This window comes from Urocitellus parryii, chromosome 10 (genome assembly GCF_045843805.1).
Source record: "Urocitellus parryii isolate mUroPar1 chromosome 10, mUroPar1.hap1, whole genome shotgun sequence".
NCBI classification, from domain to species: Eukaryota; Metazoa; Chordata; class Mammalia; order Rodentia; family Sciuridae; genus Urocitellus; species Urocitellus parryii.
This window is the reverse complement of record NC_135540.1, coordinates 46,379,758-46,401,829: the sequence shown is the minus strand read 5'-3', so window position 1 is coordinate 46,401,829 and position 22,072 is coordinate 46,379,758. Positions and strand designations below refer to the sequence as shown.

General features: G+C 35.3%; 1 protein-coding gene and 1 long non-coding RNA gene across 2 annotated transcripts in view; one reads left to right on the top strand and one right to left on the bottom strand.

Moving 5' to 3' along the window:
- Positions 1-22,072, bottom strand: part of LOC144257267 (uncharacterized) — a 146,799-nt gene that overhangs the window by 60,202 nt on the left and 64,525 nt on the right. Inside the window, exon 3 of the long non-coding RNA XR_013344411.1 lies at positions 10,423-10,515. This is a non-coding gene — a long non-coding RNA (uncharacterized LOC144257267). The remainder of the gene's footprint in view (positions 1-10,422; positions 10,516-22,072) is intronic.
- LOC113189376 (alcohol dehydrogenase 1-like) lies at positions 975-20,458 on the top strand. The gene is made up of 8 exons (XM_077803418.1): positions 975-1,013; positions 2,094-2,195; positions 13,615-13,753; positions 15,172-15,259; positions 15,374-15,593; positions 15,795-16,055; positions 16,777-16,912; positions 20,316-20,458. The coding sequence occupies exons 1-8, from the start codon at positions 975-977 to the stop codon at positions 20,456-20,458; spliced, it is 1,128 nt and encodes a 375-aa protein (XP_077659544.1).

The following is a 22,072-nucleotide window of genomic DNA, read 5'->3' as shown; positions in this document are numbered from 1 at the left end:
TGAAAAGAACAGAATAAAGTTTTGAAGTAAGTCTACTGAGATAGAAGGGTGAAATTATAAATAGAAAAGCTAGATTAAATAAATGAGTTTTACCATAAAGCCAACAGAAACAGGTTTCAGCTAGAGAAGGAGAAGCACTATGTCTTATTTTCACCATTTTTATTCATCATTATCATCATTACCTGTCAGCAGACGACTGATAACCTGTAATTGTCCAAAGAATGAGTGCCAAGGTGAAAAAGCTTGTGCTTGATCTTTCTGTCTCCAAAACAACATGACGAATAAAACTCCTGTTTTGCATTAAACAGTTTGAATTAGGTTTCTGTCTGACAAGTTTAACTCCTTCCAAAATAAGTCTTTAATTTTTTATTTTCGTATGATAATTCCTGTTCTTCTACCTTTCACAATCTTTACCATTCTTTCTAAATTTTTCTCACTTCTCAGCATTTTTTATACTTTCTTCATAATTCTTCCCACAAAATCATGGGATTTGAAATCAGAAACCTTATTTGAGCTCTAATTAAAATTAACCTGCAATCATTTCTGAACTTTAGTCTCCTCATAAGAAAATTAGTCTAGTTGTCTTGTGAAGGATCAAGTGACATTATGGATGTAAAAGAATTTCCAAACTATAAAACACAATATATGCTTTGGGGGAGGTTGCTACTTTCCCTTCATCGTTTTTTTTTTTTCACGTTCTTTTAAAAACCCTTATTTACTTTCCTCTTTTTCTTTCACGAGCTCTCCATTTTTTCTCCTCGAGATTTGCTCTTCTTCATCCTTCTCCTCAGTTTCATATTTTGCATTTTCTTGCATCCTTTCCTCAACCTTTTATTTCTCTCCTTTTCCCTTCCCTCCTCACTTGGTTGCTATGTAGTAGATGAGTCACTCTCAGGTGGGACGAAACTCTGAGGCTCCATAAAAGCTGGTGAGAAGAGACAGAGTTCTCACTTCTAAACCAGCCATAAGGAAAGATGGAGCAAGCCAAACTCTTCACAGAAACATCCAACAAAGTAAGTGCTGGTTTGCTTTTCAAATGTAGCTTCATTAATCTTCTTGTCAGTAGATGTATTTAAGGCTGTTAAAGATACCATGTGAGTATATATACACCACCAAGCTTTACACAGAGGAAGAATTCCTGGTCATTTGTAAATTGATTTTTAAAAAACAAATTCACAATTGTGATAAAGTAAGAACTCTTATCATTTAAAAAACAACTTAATCCTTCTGTAAAGTAGAATAAAATCTTTCTAGCGCTAAAAGAATCTGCCAAATAGAGCCACCTACTAATACAGAAAAATCAATAGATAACTATCAAAGCTTGAGCTGTGTAAAGATTTTAAAATAAAAATGCAGTAAATGAATAAAGGTTATAAGGCACAAGAACTATGAAGATAGAATAAAATATTCTATATGATGTGTTATGGAAATAAACTGTGGCTAAAGAAACAAAATTAACACTATTTCTTTCCCTATTTCCAAAATTAACACTATTTCTTTTCCTATTTCTCTTTTCTTATAATAATCTTTTCACAATAAATTCCAGTTTTCTCTATTTTAAATAGATGATTACTATTAGAATTTACAATGTAGAAATCTATATTTAGAAAACTGAACTGGGATCCATAAGCTCGTTGGACAATATTAATATCTCATGACATTTGGAATACAGATGAGAAATCCCCTAAGTATCATTCAGATAACTGGAATAAAACAATTTTGAGACAAAGACTACATATCTATATCTATATCTATATCTATATATATATAAAGATATATAAAGATATAGATATATATGTGTGCACATATATAATCATATTGATATAGATATATGTCTATAGAGAGCTACTTACATATATAAATATAGAGATATATATGTGTATATATAAATCATTTGACTCCCAATTTATATTATTAATGTATAAAAATATACATGTGATTATTTTCAATGAATGAAGTCTATTATTTATATTTCAAACTGATAAAGCAGAATGACCATTCAGTATTGTAAGTGGGAATGTAACTAAATGTCTTACCCGATTTTAGATCAATAGGAATAAGACCACTTTGTCATTTTGTCTTTATATATATAGGTTATCACATGCCGGGCAGCCATTGCCTGGACAACAAATGCCCCCCTGTCTATTGAGAAAATTGAAGTTGATCCACCAAAAGCTGGTGAAGTTCGAATTAAGGTAAATATAAATGAGACTTTTAGTAGGCATGAATGCAGATGTGTGTTTATAATTATTTTGCATTTTAAGAGGAAAAAAATGACATTTTATATTTAAAGAAAATCAAGAATTCCTATGATTTACACCAGCTCTATATTACTGTATTTAATAGTAAGATCATTGAATTGTGTGAAAATGTCAGAAACATAAGGTACATAAATATTGAAATGTCACTAAATATTTTAAATATATTATTGTTTTTTAAATTTTGAAAATCTACGTGAGCAATTGTTGAATCATAAACCTCTTTTATTCACAATTATAAAGTTATTCTGATTATAACTGCTATGGTTTGATTGCCCCTTCCAAAACTCATGTTGAAATTTAATTGCCAATTTAAGGGTATTGGGAGGTGGTACCTTTAAGAGAAAATTAGGTCATGGAGCTATCATCTCATGAATGGATCCAGACTATTGTTGTGGGAGTTGGTTAGTTATCATGGAAGTAGGCTCCTGATAAAAGGGTAAAATCAGTACCCATATCTCTCTCTGTTTCACACAGGCTCACTTAGCCCTCTGCCATATTAAAACACAGAGGGGAGGCCCTTGTAGGGTACCAGATTCCATACTGTTAGATCCAGCCTCCACAACTGTGAGCCAAAAAGAATTCTGTGGTTTACAAGTTATGCAATCTGTGACATTCTGGTGTAGTAGCAGAAAAATGGAGTAAGATAACAACAAGCAGATTCTCTACTCCCAGTGGAATGGATGAGAAAACTGAGACCATTCCCCAACCCATCTCCTACCCATGGAGTCTCCACTCTAGATGCATCATTTCTAGGATACCTGGCCCAAATCACCCACCTTCCTCCACAGTGCTCACTAGTAAGGAAGAAGATCACACCAGGCAGGGCAAGATGAGAACTGTATGAACATACTCAAGCTATAATGGAACAGTAGTTCAAACAGGCATTTTTCTCCCAGTTCTGGAGGCTGGAAGTCTACAAGATCAGGGTGTCAGCATGGTTGAGCTCTGGTGATGACTCTGGCTCACAATGACTATCTCTTTGCCATGTCCTCGCATGGTAGAGAAAACAAGAAAGCTGTCTGGTTTCTTTTTATAAGGATAGTAATCGAGCGATGGGTGTCCTACCCTCATGATTTCATTTAAACTTAATTACCTCCCACCAAAATATCCATCTCCAAATACCTCATCACGTGGGGGTTAGGGCTTCAATATGAGTATGAATTGGACACATCTCAGTCCCTTGCAAGAATTTACCAACTCATAGGGCAAAGGTGTCATTTTAGGTAACAAGTCATTGCCTTCACCCCCAAATTTGTTGCATTAACGTAGAAATTTTAACCACAGAAATAGGCATGAAAGATTCATAATTCTGCAGCCCTGCTAAGGGGGATAACTTTATTTGGAAAAGAGTATGAAAAGACTCATTTCTGAAGAGATTGTCTTAGTGTGTTTTCTCTTGCTATAACAAAATACCTTTAACTGGATACTTTATTTTTAAGAAGAGGCTTATTTAACTCACAGTTTCAGAGGTCAAAGAGCATGGTGCTAACATGATTAGTTTCTAGTGATTAGTTTCTGGTGAGGACAACATGCTGTGTTACAACATGGCAGAGAAATAGAAGGAGAAATTCTCAATAACTAATCCAGTCCAGCTAGACCTAACTGGTTCCTATGAGACTATAAGTTATTAGTTATTGAGAAAGACATTAATCGATTCATGAGTTTAGTGTCAACATTACCTAATCACCTCACAATAGAACCCACCACTTAAAGTTATCACCACTGTTTTCGTCAGCTCTTTCCTGCTCTGTCCAAAGACTTGACAAGAACAACTTTAGCGAGGAAAAGTTTACTTGACTCATGGTTTCAGAGGTCTTAATCCTTAAGACAGCCAACTCCACTACTCTGTACCTGAGGGGAGGCGAAACATCATGGCAGAAGGGTGTGACAGGGGAAAGCATCTGGGAACAGAGCTACATAGCTACAGGAAGCAGAGAGAGAACTCTGCTCAACAAGGACAAAAAATATATCCAAAAGTGCACCCACAGGGACCCACCTTCTCCAGCCACACCCTACCTGCCTATAGTTACCACCCATTAATCTCTATCAAAGAAGTAATTCACTGATTAGGTTAGAATGCTCATAGCCCAATCAATTCACTTCCAGACTTTCTTGCTTTGTCTCACACATGAGCTTTTGAGGACATCTCCTATCTAAACCATAACAACCACCTCTCAATACTATTATATTGAGGACCAAGTTTCAAGCACATGAACCTCAAGCTACAAAACATATCCAAATCATAGCAGAGATCTTAGTGATGAGCAATTAAGAAGACTGAAAGCTCCATGAAACTGGTAGCAGCAAGTTCAATGCAGAGCGCCAGCCAAGGATACTATTAAAAGGAGTCTACTAAGATCATGTTCATCCATGGAGGTCCAAAAGACTATGGATAAACACTAGGCACCTTTCCCTCAGGAGCAACCAAAATGGGCGCTTGAAAGCTGCTAATTATTACTTACCATGGGAAAGAATGGAAAACATTCCTCAAGATGCTGACCCAGGGGAAAATTGTAGGAAGCCAGGTTTAAAAATAAAAATATAGGGGAAAAAACTGAAAACCTAAGTCTGACCCTAGAAAAAGCACAATGAAAGGATTGGAAGGGGATAGGAAGAAGAGACTAATCAGAATTCAGAGATACTATTCTATTATCTAAATATTCAGTTTTTGACAAATCCTAAGACATATAAAGAAACAGTTGAGCATTATACTGGAAAAAGTAAGCAATTTAAAGTGCTTTTCAGAGATCTCATAACTTGGACTTACGAGATTTTAAAGATTTAAAATCAGCTATTATAAATGTTCAAAGAACAACATAAAATAATATAGAATTTATTTTTAAAGATGACAATGATTCATCTTTAAAGCAACTATATTGAGCTGAAAAGTATAATCACTGATATAAAATTTCCATAGGAGGCATTCAGGAGCAGATCTGAGCAAGCAAAAGAAATAATCAGCAAACTTTAATTAGATCCTTTGAGAACATTAAAGTTCATCAAACAAAAACCATAGAGATGAAGAATACCTTAACTAACTTAAAATTTTACTAAAGGGGTTCAACAGCAGAATAGACCAACCAGAAGAAATTATCTGTGAACTTAGGTTAGAAAAAAATTCAGTCAAGGAAAAAAAGGAAGTAAATGATTAAAGGAAGATTAAAGAAACTATGGGATATCAATAAGCAGACCAATTTATAGACTTTGGAAATCCTAAACAAAAGAAAGAAAAGATTAGAAAGCTTACTCAAAGAAATAATGAGTGAAAACTTCTCAAATCCAGGGAAGAAAATGGGCCAAGAAACCCAAATAAGATGAACTCAAAGATCTAAACTGAGATATGTTTTAATCAAATTGTCAAAGTTAAAGAGAACATTACCAATAACAAAGTGATTAGTCACATACAAGCGAATCTCAATAAAACTATCCATGGTTACAGAAAAAGACCCCAAAAGGTCATGAAAGGAACAAAAAGTCCAACAAAAAAATGCTATTTCTCACAAAACTGTCCTCCAAAAGACAAAGAAGAATAAAGACTTTCACAAACAAAACAAAAGCCAAGGAAGTTAATCACCACTAGATGGATCTTTTAAATAAATAAATGAGTTCTTTAAGTAGAAACAAAAGGATGCCAAACAGGGATTTCAAGGTGGTTTTCAAGAGATAACTTGCCCTAGTTTGCTTCTCCAGGGAGTAGAAACAAAGTAGCAGTAAGTGTGTAACTATTTGAGGAGGTGAGGGACTATAGGTGAGCCCTGGAAGTTGATGGCACAATCTAAAAACCTCTGGAGGGAATATGACATTGTAAACGTTCCTTAACCTGTTTTGTGAGAAAAGTGGGGCACAGCCTGCTTTCCATCATAACTTATTTGGTGACAACTGAGAGGCATGACAACAAGCAGCAGCTGCAATTAATTACCTTGCCCACCATACCTGGTAGATTCCAATCTTAAAGAACAGGTGAGAGATGTTTCCAAGAACCTTGGCTAAGAAGAATTTTTGACCCATTTTCTTTCCTCCATCTGTTCTTTTATTATTACTTTTTATATCTCACCATTTTCTCTTACTTTTGTCTTATTCTGTGTTTATTCTTTAATTGGATTTTTCTTTTTTCTAATTTTCCCTCTTGATTTGTATTTATATAATTTTTCCTTTTTTGTTCTGCTTTTTATTTTATCTATATTTTCTCCTCCTCTTCCTCCTCCTCCTCCTCCTCCTCTTCTTCCTCCTTCTTCTTTTTTTCTCACAACAATATGGTATTGGCATAAAGTAGATATATGAGCCAATGAAATAGACTATAAATAAACTTACACAGAAACAATAAACTTTGATGAGTATGCCAAGAATACACAATGGGGAAAAGATAGTCTCTTCAACAAATATTGTTGGGAAAATTGAATATCCACATTCAAAAGGTTGAAAATGGAAATTTTCTCATGCTGTATACAAAAATCAATTCAAAATTGATTAAAGACTTAAACATGAAGTCTGAAACTACTATAATAAAACATAGAGGGAATATTTACAACATTGGTCTTGGTAATGACTTCATGGACATGAAGAAATTAAAAGAAATAAGTACCAGAATGAAAAGGCAACCAATAGAATGAGAGGAAAATATTTTCAGACCTTATAAATAATAAGGGGTAAATATCTAAACTACCATAAGGAACTTCTATTAACTCAATAGTAAGAAAAGAATGTAATGGGCAAAAGACGTAAATTGCATTTTTTCAAAGCAAACATACAATTGGTCAATGTGTTTATCAAAAAATGATCAATGTTTATCAAAAATGCTAATTACTAGGGAAATGCATATCAAAACTGCAATGTGATATTGCCTCATACCTGTTAGGGTTGTCTATTATCAAAAACAAAAGATATCAACTCTTAGCAAGGATGTAGAGAAGTTAGAACTCTTGCTAGCTGTTGATGGGAATTCAAATTGTAGCACCCATAATAAAAATAATATGGAGATTTCTTCAAGAAATTAAATAATAGAACAACCATATAAGGCAGCCCCTGGATATTTATCCAAAATATTGAAATCAGTATGTAAATACTACTGATACAACTCTCCCATGCTTATGTCAGCACTACTCATAATAGTCTAGATGTGGAAACAACCTAAATATCCATCAACAGATGAATAAAAAAATGTGCTTTATGCATGCATTTGAATACTACTTGGTTTTTATAAAGAAGGAAACTCTGCAATCTGTGATAATATATATGAACCTTGAGAACATTATGCTGTAAAATAAGTGCATCTCAGGATGACAAATAATATATGACTCTACTGATATCAAATATCTAATATAGACTCATAGAACCAAAGACTCGTGTGGTGGTTTCTAGAGCTGGGAGAAAAAGGGAAATGGAGAGTTACTAATCAGTAAGAATAAAGTTTCAGTTAAACAAGTCAACATCATTTATTAGAGAGACTATCTTTTCTCCTGTGTATATTCTTCCTTCAGTTGAGTTAAAAAAAAAACCTGCTGTACCACATTGTACCTGTAGTCAACAATAATGTATTGTACACTTAAATTTAATTAAGCAAATAGAAATCATATTGTTTTAACACAATAAAATGAAAAGGAAAAGAGAAAATCTTAAAAGCACAAGAGAAAAGAACAAATCACATAGAAGGTATCCTCAATAAGACTAACAATTGATTTAACATCAGAAACAATAGAGTTCAGAGGGCAATGTGATAACATACTCAAAGTGTTTGAAGAAAAAAAAGCATTGATCAAGAGGAATCTAGCAAAACTATCTTTCAAAAATTAAGGCAAAATAAAGACATTCACATATATATTTTAAAAGAGTAAGAATAACTTCTTGCTGATGTACCTAACTTAAAAAAGTTACTCAAGGTAAATTCTTTAGTCTGAATTATACAAATTAATAATTCCTTAAGTGCAAATTTTACTTTATACACAAAATATTTAGCTATCTCCAAATTAAGTCTTTAAAACTATTAAATGCCTTTAAATGGGCATTTACTCTTTTTTAATAGATTTTTTTGTTTTAAAACTTGTCAGTTTTTTGTTTTAAAACTAAATACAAATTGAGAAAATAAAATATCCATCTGTGGGAAATTTTAATAATTGCTTAGATTCAACAATTTGATGCTTCACTTATATTAAAATTCACCTATAATACACAATTTACTTCAAGCATCAAATACACTAGGTAGCTCCTATTTATTAATAATGATTGAACCTACATTCTGAAAAATTTTTGAATGCATTTATATGATTAACAAACATAAGAATGATATGAGATTCTACTTTTAGTCTCCAGTTCCTGCAATTTAAACATTCTGGTTGTAAGAGAGCTTTGCCCCATCTAGGATTCTTCTGCTAGGTTTCAGAAAATAGCACTACATCTTGTCCTACTATGGCCAAGACTATCAGCACTGGATTGCCAGATCCTGCTTCCAAATCTTTGTTATTAATCATAGTAAGTTTTTAGACTTTCAATTTGCACTTGTTCAAAGTAGAGCATTTTGTAGAACAATCAATTTCCAATTGTTACCTGCAGAAAAATTTAGATGTACCTGATAACATAATATGGAAATTTGGTTCCGGTTTTACCTGTTAACTAGGGGTAAATCATTTCTTAATATTTCTCATCTGAACACTTTTTTTTTCTCTTTCACATATTTTTCTCTATTATGGTCATTGGCAATGGATAAACCATCTTAAACACATTTTGATGTAAAGTAACACTTTCTGATAGAGTCAGATTTGATCCTGATAGGGTCAGACACTACTATCTGGTAAAATAGTTTTACTACTGATGTTAGAATGCTTTCTATGTAATTCATTAGAAGTTCTCAATAGCAACATTTAAGGGATTTTTATGCCTTTTTATTTTATTCCTGTTAGCTATGGAGAGTCAATATCTTCTTTCCTTCATTAAATAAAGTGGCAAAATTCATAACATTTTTTAAACAGATAAGGTATGTCCCAGTCTAACTGGGAAAGTGGCAATATTGCTCTTCACCCATTAAAATGTTTAGGAGAGAAATAGTTTCTTTATTACCACTGTCTTCTTGTGACTATTTGAGAACCACAATAGCATATTTCTTCTCCCCCTTGTCATCCTTATCATAGCACAGAGCAGCCTATCTGCTACCAAGATCTAGTGTCCAACAAACTTAGGAGAACTGACACATAATTGATAAATAAGAATAAAATAATATTCCCACTAGAAACACAAGATAATTCTAGTTTCCCCACATTCAGTGTTTTGCATAATCAATTATTTCATTTTAGTTCTTACAGAGACTGCATCATCATATTATTTTAAAGTACATTTTCTCAATGACTAAGAAGTTTGAGTATGTTTCATATGCTTTTGGCCATTCAGATATAATGGGTTGTGAAGTAGATTATAGTGCCTTGGTTCTTTTTTCTATTGGGTTGTCCATCTTTTCCTTATTTATTTGTAGACATTCAATATATATATATATATATATATATATATATATATATATATATATATATATTGTCTAGATATGACTCCTCAGTTGATTATAACTGGGGCAAATTTCATCTTCCACTCTGGTTTCTTTTCACTCTATTGTTTACACACTTGAAGAGAATTTCATAATTTACTGAAGTCCAATTTATAAATGTTTTCCCTAATGATTAGTGCCTTTTATGGCCCAATTAAGAAATCATTCCCTGGCCCAAGATCAGAAGATAATTTCCTTGTTTTTGTCTAGAATCTTAACTGCTTTACACTTTGCATTCAGATCTACAAGTAAAAAAATGCCTGGCAATAATTCTTTTATGTTTGTTGTGAGGTAGAATCCAAGATTAACTTTCTTCCTACTTATATAACAAATTGACCAAGTTATTTGAAAATTCTGCCTTTACCCCTACACTTTAGTGCTACTTTTTCTCTAAATCAAATGGCTAGTATGTCTGGGTCTATTTCTTAATTTTAATTATGCTCCATTAACCTATTGGTACACTTATCATTGTACCAAAACCAAATGCTTGCATTACCATAGATTTATATTATCATACAGAATAAGTCCTATAATTTGTTCTTCAAAATGTCTTGACTATCCTTGGCCTTGTTTACTATTTCATTGAAATGACTCAAAATGTTATACTTCTTCATCATAAATTTTTATCAGAATTACCAGTAGACTTAAGCATTGAATCCTCCTCTTCCATTTCACATCTCATCTTCAAAGAATTTTCACCTTGTACCAACAGACATATTTGAATAAAATCTAAAAAAGAAGGGAAAAAAATATTTTTAAAAAAGAAATTTTGCATTTATTTTGTAAGAAACTGTTAGTCAGCTTTTAATCATTATGACCAGAATACTTAAAAGACCAACTTAAGAGGAGGAAAAGTTTATGTTGGATCATGGTTGCAGAGGACTCAATCCATGGTGGGTTAAAACAATTGATCTGGTCCTGGGGTGACACAGAACATCATGGTGGAAGGGCATGGCAGAGGACAGGTGCTCAGCTCAGGGTAGCCAGGAAATTGAGAAAGAGTTAGTGTCAGGGACAGACATAGTCCTGAAGCCGTGCCTCAATGAACTACTTCTTCCAGCCATGACACACCTGCCGGTAGTTTTTCATCACTTCCCAGTAAATTCATTGAAATTATTAATCCATCAAATAAATTAATCTACTGATGAGATCACATGCTTCATAATCCAAACAGTTCATCTCTGAATATTGCTGCATTTAATAACACATGAGCTTCTAGGGGCAATATTACAGATCCAAATCATAACATTCCACTCATGGGCCCCAAAATCTCATGACTACTTCACAATGAAAAATTCCTTTTAGTACATCTGCAAGAGTACCCATAATCTCCAGAGTTCCAGCATTGCTCAAAAATCTAAGTCCATAGACTCAAGGCAAACCCTTAGCTGTCAGCTCCTATAAAAATTATAAAGCAATTTACATGCTTCCAATATACAATGGCACAGAGGAAACACACATTATCTCACACATGAGCTTTTGAGGGAAACCTCACATCTCAACTATAACACTATGTCATTCTGCAAGACAATTAACTTCTTTTTAGTGGTGGCAATCTCTTCAACGATCCTACTTCCTTGACCCCAGTTTTAGTGCTTTGTCTGGCCAGACTGCAAGAAAACCACCACATACTTCAGTTTCTGGACGTAGAGTTTTGGGACTTAACATTTGCCCCACTGGGTTTCGATTTTGCTTTGGTCCCATTCCTTCTTGCCCCTATTCCTCCCTTTTCAATGGATGTTTTCTCTGTGGCATTGTATATTGGAAGCATGTAAATTGCTTTATAATTTTTACAGCTCACAGCTGAGAGGTTGCCTTGAATCTTGGAGGTGGCTTTGGACACAGAAGCAGAAAGAAGAAGCAAGGGAGGGGCCACAGGGGCAATGCATCCTTTCAGAGCACACCCCAGTGACACACCTCTTCCAATCATGCCTCATCTGTTTACAATTACCACGCAGTTTGTAGGTTCAAACTAGGATGAACTGATTGGGTTATAGCTTTCATAAGCCAGTTATTTACCTCTGGATATTGTTGCATTTACACAGGAGCTCTTGGGGATACTTTATATCCAAACCATAACAGAGGGTTGATCTTTTCCACAGCCCCTCTCTCTTCCCTTCCCAGCTGCCATGAATTGAACAGCCTTCCTCTGCCTCATCCTTCCATTATGGTGTTTCTGCCTTGAACGCAGCTGACCAATGGCTGAATCCTCTTAGACCATGAATCAAAACAAATCCTTCCTACTCCAAGTTGTTCTTGTCAGACATTTTGTTTACAGTGACACAAAGGTGACTAAAAATTCTATTCAGTTTATTTAATGTGAGATCTCCCAGTTAGATTCAGGTTATACATTTCTGTAGGATGTCACTGAATTAACGTTACATTCAATCAGTTGAAACTCAATTTGAATTTATTCCATGGCTTGTCATCTGTTGCATATATGGTGGCCAGCTTTTTTACTTATCCTTGGAAAGTTGAATCTGGAAAAGCCTCGCTTGCCACAACTGAAAGCTGAACTACTCTATGTAGAATTTCTCAGTTATACTTTAAAATATTCTTGCTAGTTAAGTTCTAATTTCATAAATAAGGTGCTCGGTTTCAAATTTTATTTTGAACTAGTTGATGCAGTGTGCCAAAGCCTAGCTACTAGAAAACTAGGGACATTTCATATAGCTCACTGAAATTGGGGGAGAGGGATAGACCATAAAGTTCATTCAAAGTACAAAAGATAGGAGAACAGCCTAAAGTAATTTGAAAAACAAACAAAAGAGTGAAAAGGAAGATTATTTTTATTTGTAGAGAAACCTAGCAGATTATTTTTCTGATAGAATAGGGATTGAATATCAAGATGCATGATTAATCAGAGATTTCCTGCAGACAAAACTCAAGGCAGAGAGACATGAGCTTGCAGGACAGTTATGCAAGCAAAAAGCCTGAGCAAACACTTGCAGAACCCATAGAAATAGATATTTTCAACCTCCAAAGATCACAAAGGAATAAGAAAATAAGTCATCTTGGAACTGAGCAATCAGATTTGCCAAAAGTACCAAAGCTCCAGGGTCAATGACTGTTGAGTAGAGAAAAAACAGTGAAGAGAATATCTAAATGGAAAGGGTGCCTTATGAGTGTACCAAGTGAAATGTGCAATGAGAGGCTAACCTTTGATTTGCCACCAACTCCTTCCAACTGTGAAATTTCAATACCGTGGGGGAAAACCAACTTAACCTTTTTTACTAGAATAGCTGGATAAAGAGACTGATTACAAAGAGAAAATGGAAAGAAAACTGTGCACCAAAGCAGAGTATTAGGGGGGAAAAGGGGCCTTTCACCTATTCTTTTGGATATTAACTGCATATTATGAACTAGCAAGCCAAGATCTGGGTGGGGACTTAACATGAAAAGCATTGTGTTTTGGCTTCTTCTACTGGCAGGTAGAGGGCAAGGCAGGGAGAACAGCATAAATATTATCACCCAGGGTTTCTTCTGTTAGGGTGTATGTATCAAAACAGACGCTCAAGTTTGGGTTGTGTGCTTCATCATATCTCACAGAATGCATAGCTCCTCTTGACAAAGAGGCAGAAAATAATTCAGTGGTGTTTATGATGTTAAAGAGGTCTAGGGTAATTATATAGACTGATAAACCAAATGCTTTGGTCCTTTTCCTGAAACAGCTCTATTATAGGGACACAATCAATAATGCCTCAAATGTATAGCCCAAGTTTGAAAGAATATATTCTGCCTCTAAAGTTGGAAATATTGCATTTTTATGAAAGACTCAGTCATTTTATGACAAGGCATTTTATCTCCAATCACGTAATCACCTTTCAGATTATATCCTCTGGGATCTGTGGTACAGATAAGCACATCCTGGAAGGAAAAGACAAAGTACAACTTCCTGCAATTTTGGGTCATGAGGGAGCTGGGATCGTAGAGAGCATTGGAGAAGGTGTAACCAGTGTGAAACCAGGTAAGTAAGGGCCAGATACGGTGTCAACTCCTGTTCAAATTAGCTTTTAAATTATTCCCCAACAGCACTGTAAAATACGGAATCCATCATACTTTGACAAAAACATTAAAATGCATTCACACACCAGGTACAGTGCACCATATAAGCAACCTAAGATTCAGAATGTTCCAGTTTGAGTTTGGGTAGCTAAGACAGGAGGATCTCGAGTTCAAAGCCAGCCTCAGTAACTTAGCAGGTGCTAAGCAATTCAGTGAGACACTGTCTCTAAATAAAATGCAAAATAGAGCTAGGGATGTGGCTCAATGGTAGGTCGAGTGCCCCTGAGTCCATCCCTGGTACCCTCCCTCCCCTCCCCCACAAAAAACACAATCTACTCGTTTCCATACAGATTATGGCAAATCTATATTCCCAAAATTAAACTAAGAATTGAAAATATATACAATGTATTCTAATACCAGTAAATTTAAAATATGTATGATTGACAATTTTTTTCTACACACACACACACACACACACACACACACAATAATCTTCTAAATTGTCTGGAATAGGTATCATTTATAAAAGTTTCTTTCAGACTTTGTATTTGCATTTTTATACTGTTCATGTTTCAAAACTTTTACTATGTTATATATGTTATTCTAACAATACACACACATGTCATAGATATTTTAAAACCACTTTGTGAGGAAATAGAAGCCTTGGCAAAATAATCATTTTATTAATTTAGCTACTTAATGACAGAGCAAGGATTGAGGACACAGGAAGCTTTCCCTCAAATTCTAGACTCTTGTTCAATAATAAAACATTTCATAATAAATATTAATTCTGGCATTAGCATTGGAGTATTAACTCATTGTTTCAACAAATATCAAGTATATATTAAATGCAAACTTGATCTTTCTCCTGGGATAGAACACTACCAAAATAAGTCAGGCACTTTGGCATGTACCTGTAATCCCAGCTACTTGGGAGGCTGAGGCAAGAGGATGACAAGTTCAAGGTAAGCCTAAGAAACTTAGCAAGATCCTGTCTCAAAATAAAAAATAAAAAGCATCGGGGATGTATCTCAGTGATAGAGTACCCCTGAGTAGTTCAATCTCCAGTACAAAAAAAATGCTGTCAAAATAGAGGAGCCTTATACCACATATATTGATGCCACTGTCTTACCTTTGATTCCAATTTTATGAAACATAAATTCCCCCAATTTTTTTCTACTTTGAAGGTCCATTTGCATTAAAATTGACTTGTTTCTATTCCAAAGTGAAATTATAAATAACTTAAAAGATAATGATAACTTTTATTATAACCAATCACAAATATTTACTATGAATGATACCTTATAGATAAAGGTGGGGTTTATTACATTCAATGTCTCCACCCAGTTGATAATCATTTTCTTTGTTCTTTTTCCTTAGGAGATAAAGTCTTAATGTTGCCTCTTCCAGAGTGTGGAGAATGTAGTTCTTGCTTGCACCCCACGGGCAACTTCTGCTTGAAGCAAAGGTTAGTTTCAATTTCTTTGACTTTCTTTCACCCCATTTGCTTTCATTGATACAGTTATCAACTTAGAGCTAAATAATTTATTTCTCTTTTTGTCACTATGTATCTGTGGAACAGTATTCTTCCTCCAACTGGATTAATGTTAGATGGAACCAGCAGATTTACCTGCAGAGGAAGGAAGATTTATCATCTTTATGGCACAAGCACATTCACTGAATATACTGTGGTACATGAAATTGCAGTGGGGAAAATTGATGATGATGCTCCCATGGATACAGTCTGTATCCTAAGCTGTGAGGTCCCTACAGGCTTTGGACCTGTATTTAACATTGCAAAGGTAAGAATGTGCTTCTGTGTTGTTTTCAGTGACACTGTCTATATAACATCAAATTGATCTCTGTTCTCTAAACTTCTCTGAACTTCTTCCATCACAGATAAAGCCAAAGAGGCCTTTTCTTTCCTCAGGAGAGGAAACTTCTTTCAACACAAGAGCATCGGTTTTGGATGCCTAATTATATTCTATCCTCTGAATTTGCAGGTCACCCCAGGTTCCACCTGTGTGGTTTTTGGACTTGGAGGAATTGGCTCAGCTGTCGTCATGGCCTGCAAAGCCTCTGGTGCTTCTAGGATCATTGGGGTGGACATCAAGGAGGAGAAGTTTCCTCGGGCAAGAGCATTAGGAGTCACTGATTGCCTTAATCCTCAAAAACTCAAGAAACCTGTCCAGGAGGTGGTGGTAGAAATGACTGGCAAAGGTGCTGACTTTGCCTTTGAGGCCATTGGACTTATTGATACCATAGTAAGTGATCTTGAAGCACTGCCTGTCAATATGAGTGTACTTATTAACTTCATGAAGACATTACTATAATTACTTCATGAAGACATTACTATAATTACTTCATGAAGACATTACTATAATTTTGATTTTCTTTGCCTTTTTTTTTTGTTTGGGGCACATTGAAATTGTTTGGGTGCTAGGGATTGAAGTCAGGAACATGCTAACCATGCACTCTACCTCAGCCCTGATAAAATTATTATTATTATCTCTGTTTTTATTTTGGAACTGGGGATTGAATTCAAGGCACTTTAGCACTGAGTTACATCCCCAGCCCTTTTTTAATTTTATCTTGAGACAGAGTCTCACTAAGTTACTGGGACTGACCTTGAAATTGCAGGCATGTACAACAGTACCTCCCCCAACCAAAAAAAAAAATACTATAACTAAAAAAAAAAAATGAACACCTTTCATAATTTGTACTGAGCCAAGTAATTTATATATTTTATCCCATTTAATCTGTATATCATTTTTACTAGCTAAGTAGTAACATTATCCTCATTTTAAAGATTGAAAAACTTAATCATCATGAATTTAAGCAATTTGTTCAAATCATAGTAAGTGTCCACATACTGTCCTACTCTATATGACTTCTCCTATACATCCTCCCTGAGAACACGTTCTGCAATTGTGAGTTGACGATTTAGGGCTGCTGAGAAGCTAATCCATCCATCTCTGAAATTAGGTCGCAACTTTGGAATCGTGCCACCCAAGCTACGGAGTGGGTGTGATTATTGGATTACCACCCACAAATTCACAACTCATTTTTGACCCAACGCTGCTTCTCTCTGGGAGAACCCTGAAAGGTGGTGTTTTGGGAAGTGAGTATTTTACTTTCATTTTGCCTTTTCCAGAAACCTACACATCCTGTGTGCTCGTTGGCAAGCAGTGGAGGGGAAGGAACATAGGAAAAATAAACCTCTTTGAAAGGAAATAGAAGACAATGTACCAAAAATAGGAAAGTACACCTTCACCTCCCCACACTCGTATTTTTTTACCTAGAGAAGCAAATGAGATGAGCTTAACATCATTGATAAGATACAGAAGAGTCACTTCTTAGGGTGCTCATTGGCACCCTCACATTCTGTAATTGGTGGAGAGCTACAATATTTTTCTGAACCACTCCCCAGTACAGAATAAGACTAGAAGAAAATCTTGCTGTGTTGACCCTTAGTTCTCACCTCAACAATCACCCTAAGTGTCTTCTTCAGAACAAAACAGGCAACTCCAATGTGGAGTCATACTTGGATATCTCTTCTCTAAATGTCTCCAATTTCCCCTTGTACAAAACCATAGTTGGACTGTTTCTGCTCCCTTGAAATCTCACATAATGGAGTAAATTTGAATATATGAACCCTTGAGGGGCATATTAAAATCATATCTAAATCATATTATTATCCTTGATTCCATGGAGGAATTTATTCACTTTTTTCTGACATTCATATCCTCCATATCTCCTTCCCCCACACAATATATAAACACACTAAGGAAAATCACAAAAAATTTCTCATTCTGGATGCAAAAAATGTGTAATGGTCTTTTCCTTTTACTCACTTTCATTTGATAGATTTCTTAGTTACCAAAAATTTTGCATACCAATAATGTTATAACCCAACATTTTCGTCCAATTGACCTATTACTATGGTTTAGAAGTTAAATGTCCCTCAATGATCTATGGTAGAATGCAGGTGCTGTGGAGCTTTAAGAGGTGGGGCCTTCTGGGAGGTCTTTAGGTCTTTGGGGGCACATCCTCAAAAGAGACTCTGGTAGGACTCCATTCTCCGTCTCCCCTGTTTCCCACTCATGATGTAAGCAGTTTTATTCTAACTCATGTTCCCCATCTAGTGCAGTCCTAGAGGCCCAAAGTAATGTCCTGCCCCTCTCTAATCTTGAACTGAAACTTCCAGAAATATGATAACTTTAAAGTTAATTATCTCAGGCATAGCATTGGGAACTGGTTAGTACACTTATTAAGAAACAGAAAATTTTTGTACCATGAGTTCTGATAAAAAACATGCTGGCTATCTCTTTTTTTAAAAGAGTTCAAATTTTCTTTTTATTCCCATCTTCCCCCAAACCCACATTTTTTTATTGGTACATTATAATTGTATGTATTGGTGAGATTTTTTATTACATATTTGTATATACACACAATACAAAATATAACAATATAATTTGGCCAATATCACTCTCTAGCACTCTCTCTCTCCCTCCCTGCTTCCCACCCCTTGGTCTCTTTTCTCTACTGATGTCCCTTTGATTTGCATGAGCTCCAACCCCAACTTTATTTTCCTTTCTCTTCTCTAGCTTTCATATAAGAGAGGAAAGTTAAGGGTACCCTTACCCTTAACTTTCTGAATTTGATTTATTTAACCTTTTTTGGGGGGCACTGGATTGACTCAGGGGTGCTTAACCACTGAGCCATATCTCCTGCCTCTTTTTATATTTTATGTAGAGACAGAGTCTACTTAGGACCTTGCTAAATTGCTGAGGCTGGCTTTGAACACCTGATCCTCCTGCCTCAGCCTCCTGAGGGACTGTGTGCCATGGCATCCTGCTATTCTCATCTTAATTAACATTTCATAAAAGTCCTCAATAAATTCTAAATGGCTATAAAGAACTGGGCTAGGAATATAAAGACCTGGATTCTAGGTTTAACTTTATACTTTCTAGATGTACATTAGTGTTGTAAAATATACCTCCATCCCCAGGATTTGTTTTAATCAACTATCATAAGAAGACATACACATAGATAATTGCCTTGAAAGAGGAGTATATTACCACAGTTCTTAAGAGAAGGGGGCACTTCACTCCATGAAGGGCCATACAAGGAAGCACTAGGCTCAATCAGAAGACAGAAGAAATTGAAAATCAGGATCAGGTCCTCGTTCCCCTGTTATTGAAGATTAAACATCCAAGAAATGCCAAGGAAAGAAAACAAATTTTATTTAAGGGATAGAACAGACACAGACTTCTCTAAAAGGGATAAGGAGACCCAGAGCTGTATCCAGGGAAGTGGGGGTATCCTGCCTTTTTCTAGATTTTAGGTTTCCTTTCTTCTCATGCCTTCTCCTCTTCTTATCTTGACTATATGAGCAAAAGGTAGGAAAAGAGCAGCCCAGGGGCTTATTGCTTAAGTTAGAAAATGCCTCCTTCCCCTGCCTGGGGGAGGTGTTAGCCAACAGTTAATGGGAAAGTGCTATCTACCCACTTCCTTTTCTTTGATAATCAGCTACCTATCCTTTGCTCTGGTCTCAAAATGACATGGGAATCGTGGGTCATTGTCTTTATTGTAATATTTACTGAAAGGAATAGAAGATAGAGTAATAAAACTCAGAAATTTTAGAATTAACTTGAAATCATTTCAATGGTTTCTGAGCTACAGTGTGTTCTCTAGTTATCTGGTAACTGGCCCTGGGGTAATTTAGGACAGAGATATACTGTCCCACTGTGAAGCTTGATAAAAGGGGAGGGGAAGGACTGGGCTTAAAGGCTTGGGCTGGTTGGTGAGCATGTCAGGCAAGTTGTTTACTATCCCTTGGAACTAATTAACTTTGGAAGGAATGGTTTTTCCCCAGGTCCCCAAGACCTCAATATGTCAAAGCATTTTAAATATGGAAAATTTTAAAAATATGTATTAATATAATCAGTGAAACATATTTCACCTCTCTGAACTTTAGTCCTCACAGTTATAAAAATGGAGAAAATAATCCCTGCATCTGCCTTGCTCCTGGTGATTATAGTAAATGGGATCTAGGCAGGGTTTCAATAGCATCTAACACAGCTACTCTACTTCCCTGCCCTCGAACGCCACTACACAATTAGGTTTATTTCAAAGATTGAAATGTTAGGTTTGGGAAACTGTAGTAACTCAAATTGAACCAGCTAGAACTTAAATTGGTATAGAAAAAATTCGTGTCCTGATGACAGGGCAGAGGTAGGGGCCATGACAGCATTGTGTCTGCTCTGCCAGTCCACTAGACTGACCTATACAGGGCTCCTCAATGACTCTGAATGATCTTAACACTCCTGAGCACCACCCAGATGTAGAGGATCTGGAATAAATTGCCTTTGCTTTTGATGCCAAGAAAAAGGATTAAAAGGTGAATGGCTGACTACCTCCCATGAATGCTTTTGCCAGTTTTATACACAAATAGTTCATTGGATTCTTTGGTTAGTTTTGTTATTTTCAGGTCTTGCTATTTTTCTCCTTTCTTTCTACAGAGTATAAAACCAGAAGCTGTATTCCTAAAATGGTAACTGACTACCTTCAAAAGAAAATCAATATAGACCCACTTATAACCCATAAATTGCCTTTTGAAAGTATCAATAAGGCATTTGAATTGCTCCAAGGTGGACATTGGTGAGTATTTGTGTGTGTGCATCCACGTGCACACATACATACATCTGTGTGTCTGTGTCTGTGTCTGTGTATCTTACACATGCAACTTTTACCCAAAATTTTATAAAACATGAGAGAGCATAGATCAAGTGTCAAAGTGGGCAATTGTGAGAAATGGTTTAGGGGTCAGCAATAAAAGAGCTGTGAGTCTCTTTTGAAGAGTGCCCAGGCCTCCATTCAGTCACTATGTAGCCCAAATGGCTGCCTTGGCCTGTGCCACTGCTCCTGTTTACAAAATGGGGATTAGAGTTCCTGCTCTCTTGAGAGACCATATGAGGAACAAATGTAAAAATAAAAATGATCAGTGAAAGAAAAAGCACTGTGAAAATAAGCTTTCATTATTTTCAGTTTAAGTGCTAGCATATATATGACAAAGAGATTAAAATGTAACTTGATTACCAAACTGAAAAGCCCAAAGTTTTAAAATGACCTTTCAGCATAAAATTAAGTAGTTACAAGAAAAAACTGCTTTTATGAGTTTATTTTCAATCACAGTATACTATTTGACATTTCAGAAATATTTCCAATCTGCATACATTCATGAAGCACCTAAGAGTTTATGCTAGACACATTAGCAAATCTAATCACTGCCTTTAGGTCATTGCCCATTTGGCCCCTGAATGCAACATGCTGAATACATGAATAACTGCAGCACAGAGCTAGATGTGATATCTGGCCAAAAATACAAAACTCAAGATTCAGAGGAAAGAGACCTCATTTCTTAATGAATAGAATAGGATGATCCCTCAGGAAGAAGGTATCCATTGGCCTTGGGAACTTGTAGGTCTAAAACAAGAAGAATCATCAGATTACAAGGCATCATAGAAATTGGGACTGTATACAAGAACCCAAATAGTGAAAAAGCCAACATGTAAGGAAGAGTTTGTTTTTGTATAGAGTAGTAAATATAAAGATTTTGACTACAAAAATATTTTCCTTATAAAAAAAATAAAATGCAAGAACATTTACACCTGAAGAGAACCAGATTTCCTTAGGATATTACCTTGCCTTTCCTGAGCCTGACTATATGATATTGCTGTGAAATCCCACCATACAGTTTTTTTAAATAAACCAATAATAAAGTTTGGTTGAAATTATTAAAACTGCATTGACTGGATTGACTAGAATTAACTCAGATCTAAAAATCTGAAAAACACAGATGATTCGTTGTGTCACCTTGAAGACAATTTCCAGCTCTATGATGCCACCTGTGACTTTATGTATATTGAGATCAAAGAAAATGAGACAAGAGCTGTTTCCTATAACAATGTGACAGAAACAGATTCACAGAATTTTTTAATTGACCCTTAGTTACCAAAACATTGTTTGTGTAAAGTTTTAGCTAAATATTCCACTCCTATACCCAGATACTATTCAAATAAATGCATTTCATTGGTCACCAATAGTGAAAGAATATATGGGTAAAAATGGGAGTTCATAACCCACTTGAATCAAATGTATGAAATATGGTATGTCAAGAGCTTTGTAATGTTTTGAACAACTCATTAAAAAATAGTGAAAGAGTATTAAAATCCATTTATCATTTATCCTAGAGAAATAGAAGATTGGTACATAATAC

Excerpts from the sequence above, each read along its gene's own strand:
- LOC113189376 (XM_077803418.1), top strand. The coding sequence starts at position 975 with ATGGAGCAAGCCAAACTCTTCACAGAAACATCCAACAAA. Across the intron at positions 1,014-2,093 it reads TCACAGAAACATCCAACAAA|GTTATCACATGCCGGGCAGC; the intron begins GTAAGTGCTGGT and ends TTATATATATAG. Across the intron at positions 15,260-15,373 it reads AACTTCTGCTTGAAGCAAAG|TATTCTTCCTCCAACTGGAT; the intron begins GTTAGTTTCAAT and ends TCTGTGGAACAG.